This window comes from Mustelus asterias, unplaced genomic scaffold (genome assembly GCF_964213995.1).
Source record: "Mustelus asterias unplaced genomic scaffold, sMusAst1.hap1.1 HAP1_SCAFFOLD_79, whole genome shotgun sequence".
Classification (NCBI taxonomy): domain Eukaryota; kingdom Metazoa; phylum Chordata; class Chondrichthyes; order Carcharhiniformes; family Triakidae; genus Mustelus; species Mustelus asterias.
In genome coordinates, this window is record NW_027590137.1 from 1,136,912 (window position 1) to 1,157,882 (window position 20,971).

The 20,971-nt window shown below is 45.4% G+C and overlaps 1 protein-coding gene across 1 annotated transcript in view; it reads left to right on the top strand.

The window, feature by feature from the left end:
* The first annotated feature begins 801 nt into the window (after positions 1-801).
* Positions 802-20,971, top strand: part of LOC144483806 (uncharacterized) — a 162,745-nt gene continuing 142,575 nt past the window's right edge. Inside the window, 6 exon segments of the mRNA XM_078202344.1 lie at positions 802-831; positions 1,999-2,176; positions 5,142-5,498; positions 12,242-12,297; positions 17,086-17,616; positions 17,701-18,036. Coding sequence (XP_078058470.1) covers positions 802-831; positions 1,999-2,176; positions 5,142-5,498; positions 12,242-12,297; positions 17,086-17,616; positions 17,701-18,036 — 1,488 coding nt within the window.

Consider the following 20,971-nt stretch of genomic DNA (forward strand, 5'->3'; position numbering starts at 1 on the left):
TTTTCTGCTGTTTGTACAAAAGAAACAAAGCGGTCCTTTTAAGTATCGCCGGAACGCTTCTCTCTGACAGCGCACTGTATTTCTGTGCCATGGAGCCCACACTGGTGCAGAGATATAGCGAACCCCAGACTGGAAATTCCAGTTAGTGGTCAGCAGAGGGCGCGCCCGCACTGATAAACAGAAGCAATTATTTAGCCTGTGAGAGTTCAAGGTCGTAACTAAAATAACACAACACAACATTCAACATGAACAGATGAGCAGCAACAGAGGGATTGTATTAGGTGCGTTGTAACTAACATTTATACTGCAAAATTATTTTGCAAATCAATTTATTATGCCCTCACTCACGTTTTGTATTTTCATGATCTTTTCCTGTCTATCTGATTTAATGAGCAAAACATTCTCAATCTCTACTCTCTGTATCCCATTTATCAGAGCCGGTGCATAGTGTCTATATGATTAGACCGTGCTGTTGGTTTAGACAGTTTATAGAAAATTAATGCGTTTCACAATGTACCGATTACACTCTTTAGTTAAATCAATGTTTATTTTCCTTTCGATTGAATGTTTTCTGACAGAATTGGCAGCCCAGTGTTTTGAGCTTAAAATAACCAGGCTTTAACCATAAGACCAAATGACAAAGGCCAGGGTTAGGCCTCTCGACCTCTTGAGCCTGCCCTGTCATTCAATGGAATCATGGCTGTCCCAACATTCCTCACGTACACTTTACTGCCCTTTCCCCGTAACCTTCGATTCGCTTACTGATCAAAAATCTATCTACATCTGTCTTACATATACACAATGACTCTACCCGCGCAGCTCGCTGTAGACGTGAGCTCCAAACACTCACAACTCTCTGAAAAAAGATATTGCTCCTCTTCTCAGTTTTCAATTAGCGCTCGCTTACTCTGAGACGATGTCCCCTGTCCCCAGACGCTTCCACGAGGGGAAACATCCTCTCAGCATTTTGTAAATTGAGTTTGTGTCTATATATGCCCTGTTTGTGAACACAACACCCACTCACCTGATGAAGAGGCAGTGCTCCGAAAGCTTGTGGCTTGTGCTACCAAATAAATATGTTGGACTTTAACCTGGTGTTGTGAGGCGTCTTACGTCGATTGATAAAGACCTTATGCCTTTTTCATCATCCTACTAACATGCCCTTCCGATTTCAGAGATCTGTGGCCAAAGCCGCCAAGGTTCCTTTGTTCCACAGAACACAAACTTCCAAACTTTATGGTCACGTTCTTAACGTGGTTGAACATGTTGATTATCAGCCTGTAAATCCTTTCAGTATTGCTGAAGACTGGTGATAGGGACGGAGCAGATTCCTGGTCAACAAAACTGCAGAAGTCAATGGCAAACCGCTGGAGTACTTTGAAATGAACAATCACAGAATGATCTAATGGACGTCCATGTTCACCAATTCCCTCTTAGGGCATGGTAACTGGAAGAGGAGGAGGTGGATGTCACAAGAGGCTCAGAAAGTGGACACTAAAAATTGGCAAATCATGCTGCAGCTTTATAGAAGCTTAGTTAGGCCGCACTTGGAATATAGTGTTCAATTCTGGTCGCCACACTACCAGAAGGATGTGGAGCGACGGAGGTTGAGGAGAGACCTGGATAGAAGTCTACAAGATTATGAGAGGCATGGACAGAGTGGATAGTCAGAAGCTTTTTCCCAGGGTGGAAGAGTCAATTACTCGGGGGCATAGGTTTATGGTGTGAGGGGCAAGGTTTAAAAGAGATGTACGAGGCAGATTTGTTACACAGAGAGTGGTGGGTGCCTGGAGCTCGTTGCCAGGGGTGGTAGTGGAAGCGGATACGATAGTGACTTTTAAGGGGCGTCTTGACAAGTACATGAATGAGACGGGCATAGAGGGATATGGTCTCCAGAAGGGTAGGGGGTTTTAGTTAAGTCGGGCAGCATGGTCGGTGCAGGCTTGGAGGGCGAAGGGCCTGTTCCTGTGCTGTAAGTTTCTTTGTTCTTTGTTCTAGTGTATTCCAATGTCACTGGGCAGTCTGGATAACAATGTTTGCACAACGGTTTTCATCAATAAAAAAATCTTATTAAAAATAATGGCAGTCGCAATTCCGTATTTGTTAACCAACAAAACAACAATCTTCCATCAGAAGTTAATGTATGCACTTGAAACTGAATATATTAATCCGTCAAGTCTGTTTCAACAGCACCTTGCGAACCCGGACTCTCTTCCATCTAGAAGGATAAGAGGAACAACTGCATGAGAACTTAGAAAGGAAACTAGAACTAGAGGGCACAGCCTCAAAATAAAGGGGGGGTCAGTTTAGTACAGAGTTGAGGAGGAACTTCTTCTCTCAGAGGGTGGTGAATCTCTGGAATTCTCTGCCCACTGAAGTGGTGGAGGCTACCTCGCTGAATATGTTTAAATCACGGATAGATGGATTCCTGATCGGTAAGGGAATTAGGGGTTATAGGGCTCAGGCGGGTAAGTGGAACTGATCCACTTCACATCAGCCATGATCTTATTGAATGGCGGGGCAGGCTCGAGGGGCTAGATGGCCTACTCCTGCTCCTATTTCTTATGTTCTTAGAACACCATATTTTGTGGGCACCCCTTCAAGCCGCACACCATCCTCATTTTGAACCATATCGCCGCTCCCTTGCGTCAAAATTCTGGAATTCATTTTCTGTGTATGAGTACGGGCAGAGGACAACAAATTAAAAAAGTATGGAAGGAGAATTGAAAGAAAGTGAGACATTACGGGTGCGAAATACACAACCAAATGATGCGAGAAGGACAGAAAGGAAGAGATTCAGAAACGACCCAGAATGCATTGTTCTTTCAAATTACTCATATTTCCCTAGCGTCTATTTATGTAGTTGAATTACTTGAAAACACGTCTCTCAATAAAAGACCGCCAACGACGGTCCATCGACAACCTTGCACTTGCGGACAGTGTCACGTACCCTGAGTCACCGTCAGAGGGCGTTGTCGTCACATGTTTCTCCCGACTTTAAATGATGGCGACAAAACCTATAGTACCATTCGCATACCGTTGCTATTGGCAGTAACATTCGCAGTCCCATTTTTCTGCTCCCTCTCTCTCTGGTCCACCTCACGTGCCCTCCATTACTAAATGGCCGGCACGGTGGCACAGTGGTTAGCACTCCTGCCTCATTGCAAAGGGGGCCCAGTTTCAATTCCGTCCTTGGGCAACTGTGTGAAGTTTTCACGTTCTTCCCGTGTCTGCGTACGTTTCCTCCCACAGTCCAAAAATGTGCAAGTTAGTTGGATTAGTCATGCTAAATTATCCCTTAGTGTTAGGGGGATAAGGTGAGTAAATACGTGGGCTTATACGGGGATAGGGTCTTGGTGTGACTGTTGTCGGTGCAGGCTTAATGGGCCGAATGGCCTCCGTCAGCACGGTAGTGATTCTATGAAGAGAACTTCTGTCGATTTACTTGTTTGGTACTGGTTGTATCAGAAATGCGGGCGGAGCTATGGGCGTTGTGCGGGCGTGAGTCTGCAATTCCACTCCAGGAGAATATTTCCTGAACTGCAGCGTTGCTGATTCGGGAGAAGGAAGCAGAGGCACAGCAGTCAATATTTTTCACTTTTTCAATTCGCGTTTCCTTCCCAATGAAAAGTAAAGAACATGCTGTTATCCTGACTGTTGTAATTTAGGTATTGCTATTCGTCAAATGATGACTACTCTTCTTTTAAAAATTATTAATTGGGCGTCAGTCACAAGACCAAGACTTTGTCGATCACTAATTGTCCTCGAAACGGCCTGGGCAATTTGAGAGTTAGTTATATGGTTGTTGATCTGTAGTCACACACAGACCAGGCCAGGCTAGGAAGGCAGATTTCCTTCCACAAAGTGCATTAGTGAACCAAGTGGATTTGCAGTGACTGCGTTCGCAACCATCAATGCGAGTAGCTTTCAATATCAATTAATCACATTTACATTGAACCAGCTGCTGGGGTAGAATTTTGACTGCTTTTATCCAAAATCGAATTTAAGTGTAACCAGTTGATATGATGGGATTGAACTACTTTTCCCAAAGCATAATTCTGGGTCCCTGAACTGCTTGTCCAGTGACCCCATGTTGATAATGATTAAGAAGAAAAAGCGGAAGTTCTTGAAGTTGACTCTTCCCACGATATTATATGAAAATGGGGCCACAACTACAAAGTGCATCTTGTTGTCCCTGAGTTGACCTTTGAAAAGGCAGTGTCATAATTAGCTGCACCATGACAATTTGATATCCTAACCCTACTGATTTCAGGCATGGTCAGGTTTCAGTACAGCATCCACAGTACGCGTTTTACATTAGCTCAGGAACAATAAACAGGCAACTAGAGTTCACTGATCGATTTCCCTGTTCCTTTAGTAAAACAACGACGATTGCAAAGCCCATCCACCGATATCTGAACATTGGAACATAAAACTTAGGCTGCCTGCGAATCCGCTCGACCCTTCAGTCAGATTACAGTTCATCTGATCTTCCTTTTAAATCCACTTTACTGCATTGATCCTCATGAACCGTGACATAAATTTTAGTTAAAATGTTTGTTTTACTCAGCTTTAAAATTTTTCTGTGGCCCTCAGCCTCCACCGTTCTCTGGACTCTCACTGGAGTCACAGGCACGAATGCTCGGATGCTAAAGCTAAGAGAATGTGCACAGAACATTGATTGGAAATCCACCAAATCCATCAACACTCCTTGCCCTTCCGTTCCAATAACAAAATGAAGGTATTTTTCTTGATATCCCGTTTCCAAAGCGGAACAAATCGCCCAACAGGGACACCGAATGGAGGACAAGTTGGAGAGCTTCCATTCACTGACTGTCATCTTATCAACTACCAATCTCACGGTGGCACTGGTGAGACACGGAATTGACGCGTGAGCATTCTGAGACACGTCATCAGATTAATAAGGGTGGGGATTAGAATGGGTGTCTTCAAATATCCGATTCCTCCTTTACAGAGCGGACAGAGACAATGCGGGTACTCGGCATCTGGATTGTGTGGGGGGCATTTCTAACAGGTATTTCTGGACATCACGTATGTTTTCTCATTTCCAAAACTTGGGTTGAATCTTACTGTTGAGTGCACGTGACTCTATTCTTTATCTATTTGAACATATTTTCCAGGTCTGACCCATGGAGATTCTGTCACTCAGTCGCTGTCCTCAGATGTTAAGACAGAAGGAGACGCGGTGACATTAAACTGCAACTATGATACTGCAGAAACCTACTATTATTTATACTGGTACCGACAGCATCCAGACTCCCAGCCCGAGTACATTCTGAGGAAGTATTCGGGGGGTTATGAAGATAAAGCAGATTTTGCTAAAATCCGTTTCTCGACTGATCTCCAGACCTCGAAGAAATCCATCAGTTTGACTATCTCGGATCTGCAGTTGTCTGACGCAGCCGCGTATTACTGCGCTTTCAGCATCACAGTGATGGAAAGCAGTCTGACTCCTGTACAAAAACTGTCTCAGCAAGGCAAGTGAGAGCTCCTCTCTACTGTATAGAACCTCTGGCAGATGCAGCCACAATGAGCAGCGGCGCTGTCAGCCGCTCAAACATGCGCTGACAGGAAACCATGTTAACCTCGGATCAACTGTCAGCCAACTGTTTCCAGGAGAGGCTGAGAAAACAAACTGCAGAATCAATTAGGCCGACAGGTCCATCACATAGTCAATGCGTCAATTAAATCGTCCCTTCTGCTACTAATCAGTTCTGTATTCCTCTATAATCAAATCTGGATTTTAAAATCAAGCCGAGAAATAGATTGCTAACACCAAATATTAGTCAAACCTCGCCGTCAATTGTCACACAGACAGCAGACATACAGCTTACCATGTTTGTGGCTCGTTGGTCTGGGGTATGATTCTCGCTTGGGACAATTGCATTTAGATGCGATAGAACTTGGGTTCGTATCCTGGCCGAGCCTAAAAAACTTTTTTATGAATAGGATGGGAATCCCGGAAGGGTCGGGGGTTTAAGTTCAGTCGGGCAGCATGGTTGGTGCAGGCTTGGAGGGCCGAAGGGCCTGTTCCTGTGCTGTAATTTTCTTTGATCTTTGTTCCTCTGATTCCGAAGTCCCTATTAAATAGAAACATTCACAGTTTACAAATAAACAGAACAGAAACCTCCCTCGAAACACATCATGATATTCTCCAATAATAGGTAGCATGAAATTGTTCGAAAATGAACTGATACTGAAGAAAGATTGCCATATTTTCCCATACAGTCTGTACGACGAATGTAAGAAAGAACATGTATGAAAATAGTTGCAGAGATCGGTTACTGAGTGTCACGAACTCAATAGTAGATATATATGAAAATTCAATGAGAGAATGAATTAATAGCTTAGGAAGGAGAAAGGAGAATATGCAAAGTAACATTTAGATATGCTGGATAAATAAAACAATCTAATTATCTTTCCTCGGCTGTGACCCCCATGGATTCCACAGACCACATCTGGATTGAAGGCAATGAGGATGACAACAGCAACATCTGGACAACCGCTTCCACATTCATCGTCCTGTTCTTCCTGAGCATTTTCTACAGCATTTTCTGGTGAACGTGAGATGATTCAATTCACCCACATTTCAAACTGGTAGAAGGGATTGGAAAAATCTCTAAATGTTTCAGAGATTAAAAACTCTAACATTAATGTCCCGCATCATAAACATCTGCTTCATTGTTGTACCTCTCTTTTACAGATCAAGTGACGGGTTGAATTTTGGACGCTGTAGATTTCCCTCGGTGACTCAAACAGTATATTATCTCAGCTTATCATTCTGCACCTGTAACTAAGACAAGCGTGTTCGGTATTTCAGTTTTCAATATGAAATGTACGAGGGATTTCTTTTTGTTGTAATGCAAACTATAGTTGATAGTTTCCCTGTAGTTTAAATTTCATGTACACATTTTTCTCGTTTCTTATTCACAATTGTTCATTTCCAGATATGTTTAGCTCCCTTTAATCATTCTTGTGTCTGTAACAGCTGTACATATATTGGACAGCTCGGAGCAGATGTGTTCTATTCGAAATATGAAGCTAAATCTTTATGTGCACTTTTGTCAACTTTAAAAATAAACTCTTCTATTCAACGTTCTCTGAAAATTTAAAATAAATCTTGAATGAAAAATCAACCAATTCTGACTTTTCTTAACTCCTTTCGCCAAAGCCCATCGACACAGCTCCATTTTCCGATTACACGGTTACCCCCTTTTCCCAGAAAGGTATTTTTCCCCAGTCCTGTCTGGGACGTGGCTGAACTCAAGGCTGTTCAGTGAACGAGTCACTGCGCCACCCAGTGAATCATCTGTGTAAGGACACTTCACGTCTGCCTTTTTGATGATAAACTCCAGAGACAGAACGATTGAACAGCGAGGAGAACCTCGGTGATTTGACACATGAACTGGTCGGTCACCTTCGAGTGTCAAGCAATTCTCAACAGCAAAGGCTCTGCTTCATCAGAGGCCGATACAGCGCAGTATATGGAAGAATAAATCTTCCTTTACACTGTCCCACCTAACACTGCAAAGATCGCTGCAATGTTGGGAAGCAGAGTAAAACTCTCTCCCGATTGTCCAATTAATTACTTCAAAGGCAGGGACGCCACCGGCTAGATGATAAAACTCGGGGAGAACAGTGGCGTATTAACCATGAGAGACTGGGATGTTTACCGCAAAGACATGTAATCGAGTACACATTTCCAAACGATTGCCAGCGTTTGGGGCCTATGAGATATACTCGGGGAAAACACGCAGAAATTCCCAGATTCCGAGATCAATCTGAAACAACAAATATGCAGAAATTATGGGAAGTGATCCCAGAGAATACGGCTTGTTCTGATACCGACACTCCAGCTTCGCATTTTCTCTTAGTGACACAGATAGATATGTTGTCCCCATGTCCTGATAAATGCGAAGTGATGCATTTTGGTGGGAATAATGTAGGGAGGAGCTACACGATAAATGGAAGAACCATAAAGGGACCTGGGTGTGCAAGTCCACAGATCTTTGAAGGTGACGTCACAGGTGGAGAAGGTGGTGAAGAAGGCATATGGCATGCTTGCCTTTATAGGACGGGGCATAGACTATAAAAGTTGGGGTCTGATGTTGCAGATGTATAGAACGTTGGTTCGGCCGCATTTGGAATACTGCGTCCAGTTCTGGTCGCCACACTACCAGAAGGACGTGGAGGCTTTGGAGAGAGTACAGAGGAGGTTTACCAGGATGTTGCCTGGTATGGAGGAGCTTGGTTATGAGGAGAGATTGGGGAAACTGGGGTTGTTCTCCTTGGAAAGACGGAGGATGAGGGGAGACTTAATAGAGGTGTATAAAATTATGAATGGCAAAGATAGGGTGAACGGTGGGAAGCTTTTCCCCGGGTCGGTGGTGACGTTCACGAGGGGTCATAGGTTCAAGGTGAAGGGGGGGAGGTTTAACACAGATATCAGAAGGACATATTTTACACAGAGGGTCGTGGGGGCCTGGAATGTGTTGCCGGGCAAGGTGGTGGAGGCGGACACACTGGGAACGTTTAAGACTTATCGAGACAGCTATATGAACGGAGTGGGAATGGAGGGATACAAAAGAGTGGTCTAGTTTGGACCAGGGAGCGGCGCGGGCTAATTGTTCTTTGTTTCTCGTTTCAAGGCTTCATTCTATGATCATCTTGCTGGTGCCAGTACAGAGCGAGACTGCGGATAGTTGGGAACCTGTCTCGGGGGCAGGGAATTCAGATGGTGTTCGTAAAACAGAAGTGGAAATGAATAGGGTTGGGAAGCATTTTCTGATCAGGGCCAGTGTGATCTCCTGGACTCGTTTCGATCGCCACAGGGGGTCGGAGAGGAATTTCCCAGATTTTCTTTTCCCCATATTGGCCCTGGGGTTTTCACTCTGGGTTTTCGCCTCTCCCTGGAGATCACATGGTCTGGACTGGGGGGGTGGGGGTGAGTTAATAGGTTGTGATGAACAAAGCATCGTAGCTGTGAGGGACAGCTCGGTGGATAGGATATTAGGATGTAGATAGGCTGGAAAATTGGGCGGGGATCCTGGATTCAGGATTCAATCCTGGACCGGGGAGCGGCGCGGGCTTGGAGGGCCGAAGGGCCTGTTCCTGTGCTGTATTGTTCTTTGTTCTTTTGGAAATGCACACGCTCCACTTTCTGGTGAACACACAGTGACTGTCTGCTTCAAACTGTCACAGCATTGAGTAATTCCAATCCTATCCAAGTCTGTTAAATCCCCTGTTTACCGTCCACATTGAAAAAAGGGCTGAAAGCCCCTTCATATTCAACTGTGCGGTTGTCGCGGGTAGTGACATCAATTATCATGATAATAGTAACAAGTAATTGACAGAACTGACTGCGACACACACAGAAACATACACAAACAGACACACACAAACACACACAGACACACAAACACACACAAACACACATGCACACACACAAACACTCACACACACACAAACACTCACGCACACACAAACACTCACGCACACAAACACACACACGCACACAAACACACACACATCACACACAAACACTCACACACACATGCACACAAACACACGCACACACACGCACACAAACGCACACATGCACACAAACACACACACACGCACGCACATACACACACACACACACAAATTCCTGTTTTCAATCCATGGGCATTGTCATTAGGAAAGTGGAGGCGACTCAAATCCTTGGCCGACACTGCCGCCTGCCGCGATCCACTGGATACTGAAAGGGGACATTCCAGACTGCAGGCAATAATTGTGTTTGAGGATAATCAAACACGTACCTATTCTAGTCCCATTTCCCAGCACTTGGTCCATAGCCTTGCATGCTACGGCGTTTCAAGTGCTCATCTGAATGCAATGTGAGGGGTTGCCGGCTGTACCACCCTTTCACGCGGCCCGTTCCAGATTGCCACCACCCACTGGGTGGAAGTGTTTTGATCCCAAATCCCCTCTAAATCTGCTGCCCCGTATCTTCAATTCATGTCACCTTGTTATTAACTTCTCTACTTAAGGGGAAATGTCCCTTCCTATTCACAATATCTATATCCCTCATAATTCTGTACACCTCAATCAGGTCACCCCTCTCCTTATCTGCTTCAAGGAAAGCAACCCCAGCCTTACCCGGTTCTCTTCATAGCTGGAACGCTTTAGACTAGGCAACATCCTGGTGAACCTCCTCTGCACTTTATCTAGTGTAATTACATTCTTCATAGTCTCTCTTAATGTCTAAAAGTCTGTCAGAGCTGATCACACTATGCCTTCCTACTGATCTGTCTGTTCATCATCTGTAAGTTAATTTCTGTCCATTGACCATGTATCCATTCTGCATGCTAGTCCAATAGTTGATGTGGCTATCAGTCTATCTAACTTTCTAATGTCCATATATCTTATTTGTGTGTTAGTCAAACTCTGTTTATGAAGCTACCCATTTAACTGTCGAGTGATCATATATTTGTTTCCTGTTTATTCATCAGTTCCTGTGTCTAGAAATCTATCTATCTAGCTGTCTAGTGACCATATATCTGTTTTGTGTGTTACTGAATGTGTCTAAGAATCTACTTCACATCTGTCTGCCTGTCCATCCCTGTGTTCATGCTGGAATTCTACAACACCGACATTGGACAATGCGACGACATAGCACATAGAACATTACAGTGCAGTACAGGCCCTTCGGCCCTCGATGTTGCGCCGACCAGTGAAACTAATCTAAAGCCCATCTAATCGACACTATTCCAATATCATCCATATGTTTATCCAATAACCATTTGGATGCTCTTACTGTTGACGAGTCCACTACTGCTGCAGGCAGGGCATTCCACGCCCTTACTACTCTCTGAGTAAAGAACCTACCTCTAACATCTGTCCTATATCTCTCACCCCTCAATTTAAAGCTATGCCCCCTCGTGCTAGCGATCACCATCGGAGGAAAAAGGCTCTCACTATCCACCCTCTCTCATCCTCTGATCATCTTGTATGCCTCTATTAAGTCACCTCTAAAACTTCTTCTCTCTAACGAAAACAACCTCAAGTACCTCAGCCTTTCCTCATACGATTTTCCCACCATACCAGGCAACATCCTGATAAATCTCCTCTGCACCCTTTCCAACACTTCCACATCTTTCCTATAATGTGGCGACCAGAACTGTACGCAATACTCCAAGTGCGGCCGCACCAGAGTTTTGTACAGTTGCAGCATGACCTCCTGGCTCTGAAACTCAATCCCTCTACCATTAAAAACTAACACACCGTACGCCTTCTTAACAACCCTATCAACCTGGGTGCCAACTTTCAGGGATCTATGCACATGGACACCCAGATCCCTCTTTTCATCCACACTACCAAGTATCTTACCATTAGCCCAGTACTCTGTATTCCTGTTACTCCTTCCAAAGTGAATCACCTCACACTTTTCCGCATTAAACTCCATTTGCCACCTCTCAGCCCAGCTCTGCAGCTTATCTATGTCCCTCGGTAACCTGCCACTTCCCGTCGCACTGTCTACAACTCCACCGACTTTAATGTCATCCACAAATTTACTAATCCATCCTTCTACGCCCTCATCCAGGTCATTAATAAAAATGACAAACAGCAGTGGCCCCAAAACACATCCTTGCGGTACACCACTAGTAACTGAACTCCAGGATGAATATTTCCCATCAACCACCACCCTCTGTCTTCTTACAGCTAGCCAATTCCTGATCCAAACCACTGTATCACCCTCAATCCCATGTGTCCGTATTTTCTGCAAAAGCTTACCTAGGGAACCTTATCAAACGCTTTGCTGAAATCCATATACACCACACCAACCGCTTTACCCTCATCCACCTCTTTGATCACCTTCTCAAAGAACTCAATAAGGTTTGTGAGGCACGACCTACCCTTCACAAAACCGTGCTGATTATCCCTAATCAAATTATTCCTTTCTAGGTGATTATAAATCCGATCTCTTATAATCCCTTCCAATCATGCCGAGAGTTTCCATTGCCTGGGAGAGGAACGTGCAGTTTAAGTAGAGACTGTTGCCCGGGATGCGCCAGTGTGTGTGTTTAAGACGCAAAAGTAGGGGAATTAAGGGTTATGGGAGCAGGCGGGTAAGTGGAACTGATTCACTTCAGATCAGCCATGATCTTATTGAATGGCGGGGCAGGCTCGAGGGGCTAGATGGCCTACTCCTGCTCCTATTTCTTATGTTCTTATGTAGAAGTATTTCCTGGAGTCCTCAGCTGTCACCGGTGCAACTGTCAGACTGATGATTCTGTAAGTTTTGCTCAGGGAGGAGGAAAAGCGACGCCTGGAAAATGTGGCGCTGTCGCTGAAACCGTCAGTGCAGCGGATGAGAATATACTCGGGACTCCCACCCCCATGGCTGGGTGGAGAGGTTCCCGGCACCAGACCAAACAAGCCCTCTCCACCTCTGTGGAGGAGCAGGCGATGGTCATGGTGGCTCCCTGCTGGACCCTCACCTCTGCCTCTGGCTGGTGGATGACTGCGGATGCAGCCAGGCTACCTGAAGGATAGAGAAAATTAGAATTAAGTGGAGGTTCCAGCCACTCTATCGATTTGAAGCTGGGGAGGTGCGAGGGAGGGGGAGGATAGGGTCGGCCCAATGGAGGGTGGCCCCAGCTTCCACTGTAGGCATCGTGCTGCCCTTGGAGGTAGCCAGCAGTCGCGGTTATGCCCTGTGAGTGCATCAGTACCATTGCACGAAGCTGAGCAGGAGGGTGGTGCTCCTTGGTGTGCCGCCTGGCCAGAGACTTGAAGGATTAAGGTCTGGCTAGATCAATATCTACAACATGTATCCAAAACCAAATGAGGTGTGGGATGGAATTTGAGTTGATACCCGACCATGTTTTTAATTCGATGGCAGCATTTCAAATTTGTTAACGCAGAAACAGGCCATTCGGCCCATGGGCTTTTGCTGGCGTTTATTCACCCCAACTCCACTTCTTCTCAAACTATCAGATTTGATGCCTATTACTCTTTCTCTCCACCTGAAAGCCTCCCTGTGATATATAAACACTGTTCATGTCACATAGTCCATGTTCTACAGTTCCACGTTCTCACCATTCACTTAAGGAATTAAAACATGCTTCGCCTAAATCCCACACTAATGGCTCTGTGATTTGTTCTGTCCTGGGATATGAGTCGCGAGACTGAGCCAGTATTTACTGCCCCTGCTTAATTGCCCCCCTTGAGAAGAGAGTGAGGAGCTGCCTTCCTGGAGTGCTGTGTGTCCAGGTGCACAAGGTACACTCAACAGTACTTTTAGGGGGAAAGTGATGTCCCCCATGGTTTTGACCCAGCGACAGTCGCAGAAAGGTGATTTTAGCTTCATGGATGTGTGTGGATTGGAGGGAATACTGCAGGCGATGCTTTTCGTGTCCATATGCATCAAATTTATTTCCAAGTGCTGGATGTTTTGGGTTCGGAAGGCAGTGTCGAAGGAGTGTTTGGTGAACTGTTCATATCTATGATAGGTTTGCCTTTTCTCACTACTGAAGTTTTTAAATAACTATTTGTAAAATTCCAATCATTAAGTAAACTCAGTCACTAGTAATATTGCTGTGTACTTGTCTCGAAAGGTCAACATTAAATATAAGAGTATAAAATAATTTATTGAAACGAAATCAATGAGAATCACTAAATTAACTTGATTTATCAGTGTCACAAGTAGGCTTACATTAACATTGCAATAAAGTTACTGTGAAAATCTGCCAGTCGCCACACTCCAGCGCCTGTTCGGTTACACTGAGGGAGAGATTAGCACGGCCAGTGTACCTAATCAGTACATCTTTCGGACTGCAGGAGGAAACCAGAGCACCCAGAGCAAACTCACGCAGACATGAGAGAAACATGCAGACTCTGCACAGTGACCCAAGCCGGTAATCAAATCCGGGTCCCTGGCGCTGTGAGGCAGCAGTGCTAAACAATGTGCCAAAATGCCGCCCCTAATAATTAATTAAATCAACCACTGCGTATATTGCTCTACTTTTTCTCCAAAAAACAACATTCAGTGTGGAAGAATAAAATACTTTCTTGAGAGGTAATCAAGGAGAATCTGAAGTGTTACGCAACTGAGATGATTGCTGCTTAACCCTCGTGGGTGATCCATCTGCAAGTTGTATTTGCAATGCTTAGAATAGTGCAATATATCTTGACTCGCTTCTTCATAGTGAGGAACAGGCCTGAAGAGGAAGTGCAGTTTTTCGACTTCCACTGAAATAGGAACTATAAAGCCAGCTTGTTTGTAAATGATGTGTTACCAAAATCTTGATAATAAGAGTGGAGTCAATGGAGAATGCGACGGTCATCGAAAAAGTTACTGAATGAACCAATTGAGAAGCTTGAATTAGGAACAGCGTGTGAGACTGGGTTGTCACTATGTCCACTGTAATGGAAGTGAGACCGAGCACATTGACAGATAAGAGCGTGATAGAGGACAGTGAAACAGAGACACCAAGAGAGGGGGGGGGGGGGGGGGGGGGGTGAACATTTTGTTGGCTTTCCTGCCACCTGCTGGAAGAAATAAGAATTTCTCCATCAGCAATCTCCTGCTTTGCTTTGGAACACAGTAGTTACTTCTGAAATCTTTTCAGAAGGGCGTTGCAGAAACACGGCTGTGATCATTAAATAGCGGCACGGTGTAAAAGATTAATTGCAGCGAAAAGGCAAGACTCGCAAGAAGGCAGTCATACCCAAACACAAGCACACAGACACAGAAACACACAGAGTCTCTCACTTCCAGCAATCTCCCTCTGTTGGACTCTCTTCTTATTTCACATATATACTCACACACACTATCTTGCATTTCAAGGTATGGTACCTTAACAAATGCCCTCTGAAAATATAGATATACCATATCTACAGGATCCCCAGTGTCCACTTTGCTTGTTACATCTTCGAAGAACTCTAGCAAATTAATCAAAACGATTTGCCCTTCGTAAAACCATGCTGACCCTAATGGATTGCATTTTGGCATTCTAATTGCCCCGTTACTACAATCTTAAAAATGGATTCTAATAACTTTAGAACGACAGGTGTCAAACTAGCTGGTGTCTGGTTTTATACCTTCTGTCTCCTTCCCGCTTTGAATATGGGCATGAAATTATCTTTTTTCCAACCCACTGGAACCGTTCCCACATCCAGGAAATTTTGGAAGATTATAACCAATGTGCTGACTATCACTTTCTTTAAGACCATAAGCTGGAGGCGATTCGGCCCTGGGGACTTGACTGTCTTCAATCCCAACTGTTTGCTTAACACTTTTTCACTATTGATCATGATTTTTCTCAGTTCCTTCCTTTCTATTACCTCTGCATTTCCTGTTGCTATTGTGATGGTGCTCGATTTGCCCAGCGTGATAACTGAGGCAAGCTAATGATTGAGAGTTTCCACCATTTCTATTTCCCCCACGATTAATTCCCTAGTCGAATCCTCCAAGGGTCCAATTATCACATTCACTCCACTCTTCACTTTTAGGTATTTAAGATGCTTTTGCAGTACTTCTTTAAATGTTGTGCGTGTTTTCTTTCATAATTTACCTTTGATGTTTTTGTTACTTTTCAGTAACCCATTGTTGATCATTACAAGTTTCCCAATCCTCCCGTCTGCCACAGGCCTTTGCAATATGATATGCATTAGCTTTTCTTTTCATGCTATCTTTAGCTTCCTTGCTTAGCCATGGATATTTCTCCCCCTCTTACAGTCTGTATTCCTCATGGGAATGTATTTTAGTTGGGAGGAATTAATTGTCCCCGTGAGCATTTGCCACTGATCATCAGTATTGTTAATACTGTAACTAAATAGTTTATTTTCAGTAATCGGGTTATTATATCACACAAGGAGTCCATTCAGCAACTCAAGTCCATGCTAACTCTCTGTAGAGCAATCCAGTCAGTCCCATTCCCCCTTAAGTTCATAAGATATAGGAGCATAATTAGGCTATTTGGCCCATCGAGTCCACTCCGCCATTCAATCATGGCTGATATGTTCCTCATCCCGTCTGTATCCCTGTTCCCCTGCCAGTCTATTTTGACTGCCCATCTAATTTCATTTTGAAATATTGAATGTATCAAAATGCACCGCCCTCATAGCCAAAAAATTGATATTCAAGAATGTTCACTGTCGAAATAATGTTCTATCTCATAGCCTTGCTGTACTTCTATTTATTAAACTGGTCCCCGATGTTACATACATTTTACTTCGCTAAGTATATTTAGGTATTTAGACTCGCAGCCTGCATGAAGATATCTCAGTGCTGGAGAAGAAGCAGTGAGCATGGATTTGTTGATCAGCATGAATCAACACCTTCAGGAGAATTGGAAGGGTGTATTATACAGACAGCAGAGTGAGGATACAGGGATAGGGTGTGGGATGGAGATGTACAGATCCAGAGGAACGAGAAAGGAAGAAATGTTCCACAGAAACTAGAATTGTCTATTCTGAATTTCTGTTTGATACTGACAGTGATGACTTTTGTAAACTCATTTTACAGGAAGTTATAAGGGGAAGATTTGCTGCCAGCAATCTCAAAACATGTTAATGCTTAATAGAGTCACTCAAATGATCAGAACCTGAATATCATCAGACCTTGAATCTAGAAGAAGAAATATTTATCTGTTTTTTCTGTCACATCAGTGTGACTGGAAAGGCACCAAGGAACACAGAGCTGAGTGAGAGTGTCCAGTACACTGACTGTCAAAAGACCAGTGACACAGACTGCAAAAATATCACATCATTTACAGCGGGGACAGACAGTGCACATGCTCTATGTGTGGATGAGGATTTAACTGATTGTTAAACCTGGAAAGACACAAGGACATCCACACCATGGAGAAACCGGGGAAAGATGAGGATTGTGGTAAGGAATTCCATATCCCGTCTGCACTGCAAACTCATCAACATATTCACACTGGGGACAGACTGTTCCCCTGCATCAAGCGTGGGGAAGGAGACTGCTCCCCATCTGCCCTGAAGATTCATCAATGCAGCCACACTGGGGAGAGGCCCTTCATCTGCTCTGAGTGTGGGAAGGGTTTTCTCCAGGCAGCCGACCTGTGGAATCACCAAGCAGTTCACAGTAGGGAGAGGCTGTACACCTGCTCTGAGTGTGGGAAGGGATTCACTCAGTTATCCCACCTGCTGACACACCAGCAAATTCACACTGGGGAAAAACCGTTCAACTGCTCTGAGTGTGGGAAGCAATTCAATCATTCATCTGAACTTTTGAATCACCAACAAATCCACACCGGAGAGCGACCATTCACCTGCTCCGACTGTGGAAAGGGTTTCACTCAGTCATCTCACCTGCAGATACACCAGCGAGCCCACACTAAGGAGAGGCCTTTCAACTGCTCTGAGTGCGGGAAGTGTTTTATTCAATTATCACACCTAGTGACTCACCAGGGAGTCCACAGGAGGGAGAGGCCGTTCCCCTGCTCCGAGTGTGGGAAGCGTTTTATTCAGTTATCACACCTAGTGACACACAAAGGAACCCACACAAGGGAGAGGCCATTCAGCTGCCCCGAATGTGGGAAACGTTTTATCCAATCGTCACACCTAATGTCACACCAGGGAGTTCACAGCAGGGAGAGGCCATTCGTCTGCTCCGAGTGTGGGAGGCGTTTTATTCAATCATCCCACCTAGTGTCACATCAGGAGGTTCACACCAGGGAGAGGCCATTTCCCTGTTCCGAGTGTGGCAGGGGATTCATTCAGTTATCCGACCTGCAGAATCACCAGCAAGTTCACACCGGGGAGAGGCCGTTCACCTGCTCTGAGTGTGGGAAGGGATTCACTCGTTCAGCTAACCTGCAGGCACACCGACGTGTTCACACCAGGGAGAGACCATTCACCTGCTCTGAGTGTGGGAAAGGATTCGCTCTTTCATCTTATCTGCAGAGTCACCAGCAAGTTCACACTGGAGAGAGGCCGTTTATCTGCTCTGAGTGTGGAAAGGGATTCATTCAGTCATCCCACCTGCAGACACACCAGCGAGTTCACAAGGATTCACAAAGGGATTCACTCGGTCATCCCACCTGCTGAGACACCAGTAAGTTCACAAGTGATGACAGGGGTTGGATTCTGCTGTTATTGCTGCTGTTAATCACATCCAGGACTGAACTATGTTCATTCTGACAGTTGGTGAAGTGGAATGTTGGAGGGTTTCTTTCTGCTGGACTGGCCGGTCTCACAACTTTATTTTCAGTGGACTGATGCTCTTTGAGTTTGGGAGAGCACACTTCCACTGAAATGATTCGCAAAAAAAAAAGCTGATGAATGTGCCAACTCGACACAGCCACCCAAGGCCGGAATCGAACCCGGTCCCTGGGGCTGTGAGCCAACTGGTCTAACCACTGCACCACCCATATCATGGACCCCTAGCAAAACTGGAATCAATGGATATCAAGGGGTAAACTCTCTGCTGGTTGGACTTATACTGGCAATGAGGAAGATGGTTGTGGTTGTGGAGGGTCAGTCATCTCAGCTCCAGGACATCAATGCAGGGATCTCTCAGGGTCGTGTCCGAGGCCCAACCATCTTCAGCTGCTTCATCAATAACCTTCCCTCTGTCATAATATCAGAAGTGGGGATGTCCGCCAATGAATACACAATGTTCAGCACCATTTGTGATTCCTCAGATACTGAAGCAGTCCATGTCCAAATACAACAATATCCAGGCTTGGGCTGACAAGTGGCAAGTAACATTCATGCCACATAAGTCCGAGGCAATGACCATCTCCAACAGGAGAAGATCTAACCATCACCCCTTGACATTCAAGGGCATTACCATCACTGAATCCCCCTTCCATTATCAACATCCTGGGGGGTTACCATTGACCAGAAACCCATAGATACTGTGGCTACCAGAGCAGGTCAGAGACTGGCAGCCCTGAGGAGAGTAACTCACTTTCTGACTCCCCCAGCCAAAGCCCGTCCACCATCTACATGACACAAGTCAGGAATGAGATGGAATACTCTCCACTTGCCTGAATGAGTGCAGCTCCCAACAACACTCAAGAAGCTCAAAACCATCCAGGACAAAGCAGCCCCACTTGATCAACACACTAACCACAAACATTCACTCCCTCTACCACCGACGGACAATAGCAACAGTGTGTACCATCTACAAAATGCACTGCAGGAACTCACCATAGACACAAGCTTTAGGAATACAGTTACTCCGAGGATTGAAAACAGATGGGTGACGGTGAGAGGGGCTGGGAGGAAGCAGTCTGTGCAGGGATCCCCGGTGGTCGTTCCCCTTAGCAACAAGTATTCCGCTTTGGATACGGTTGAGGGGGATGACATACCAGTGGGGAGCCGCAGTGAGAGGATCTCCAGCACTGTGTCCGTCTCTGTGGCTCGGGAGGGAAAGGGGGAGAGCGGGAGGGCGATAGTTATTGGGGACTCGTTAGTTAGAGGGATAGATAGGAGGTTCTGTGGCAGCAAAAGAGACTCACGGATGGTATGTTGCCTACCGGATGCCAAGGTCCGTGATGTCTCAGACCGTGTTTTCCAGATTCTGAAGGGGGAGGGGAAACAGTCACAAGTCGTGGTGCACATTGGTACCAATGACATAGGTAAGAGAAGGGACGGGGATTTAAAGCAGGAATTTCTGGAGCTGGGCTGGAAGCTGAGAGCCAAGACGAAACATGGGGTCATCTCTGGTACGTTGCCGGTACCACGTGATAGCGAGTTGAGGAACAGGGAGAGAGTGCAGTTAAATATGTGGTTGCAGGGATGGTGTAGGAGGGAGGGTTTCAGATACGTGGATAATTGGAACACGTTCTGGGGAAGGTGGGACCTGTACAAACAGGACGGGGTGCACCTGAACCAGAGGGGCACCAATATCCTCGGAGGGAAATTTGTTACGGCTCTTCAGGGGGGTTTAAACTAATTTGTCAGGGGAGTGGGAAAGGGAGTTGTAGTCCAGAAGTCAGTGAGGGTGGTGAGGTATTGGGGAAGGTATCAGGGTCAAGGGTGGGTACTGGTAGACAGGAAGGTGGGTTGAAGTGTGTCTACTTCAATGCAAGGAGCATCCAGAACAAGGTCGATGAACTTGGGGCGTGGATTGGTACTTGGGACTACGATGTTGTGGCCATTACGGAGACGTGGGTAGAACAAGGACAGGAATGGTTGTTGGACGTTCCGGGGTATAGATGTTTCACTAAGTGTAGGGAAGCTGGTAAAAGAGGTGGAGGAGTGGCATTGTTAATCAAGGATAGTTTAACGGCTGCGGAAAGGCACTTCGTGGGGGATCTGCACACTGAGGTAATATGGGCTGAAGTTAGAAATAGGAAAGGAGCGGTCACGTTGCTAGGAGTTTACTATAGGCCCCCAAATAGTAATAGAGATGTGGAGGAAGAAATTGCTAAGCAGATTATGGATATGTGTGGGGGTCACAGGGTAGTTGTCATGGGGGACTTTAACTTTCCAAATATTGATTGGAACCTTTGTAGGTCAAATAGTTTGGATGGGGCAGTTTTTGTACAGTGTGTGCGGGAGGGTTTCCTGACACAATATGTGGATGGGCCGACTAGAGGTGAGGCCACATTGGATTTGGTACTGGGAAATGAACCGGGCCAAGTGTTAGATTTGGTTGTGGGAGAGCAATTTGGAGATAGTGACCACAATTCGGTGTCTTTTGTTATTGCAATGGAGAGGGATAGGGCCGTACGGCAGGGCAAGGTTTACAATTGGGGGAGGGGTAATTATGATGCGATTAGGCAAGAATTAGGGGGCATAAGTTGGGAACAGAAACTGTCAGAGAAAGGAACTAATGAAAAGTGGAACTTTTTCAAGGAACAAATACTGGATGTCCTTGATAGGTATGTTCCTGTCAGGCAGGGAGGAAATGGCCGAGTGAGGGAATCATGGTTCACAAAAGAGGTGGAATGTCTTGTGAAAAGGAAGAGGGAAGCTTATGTAG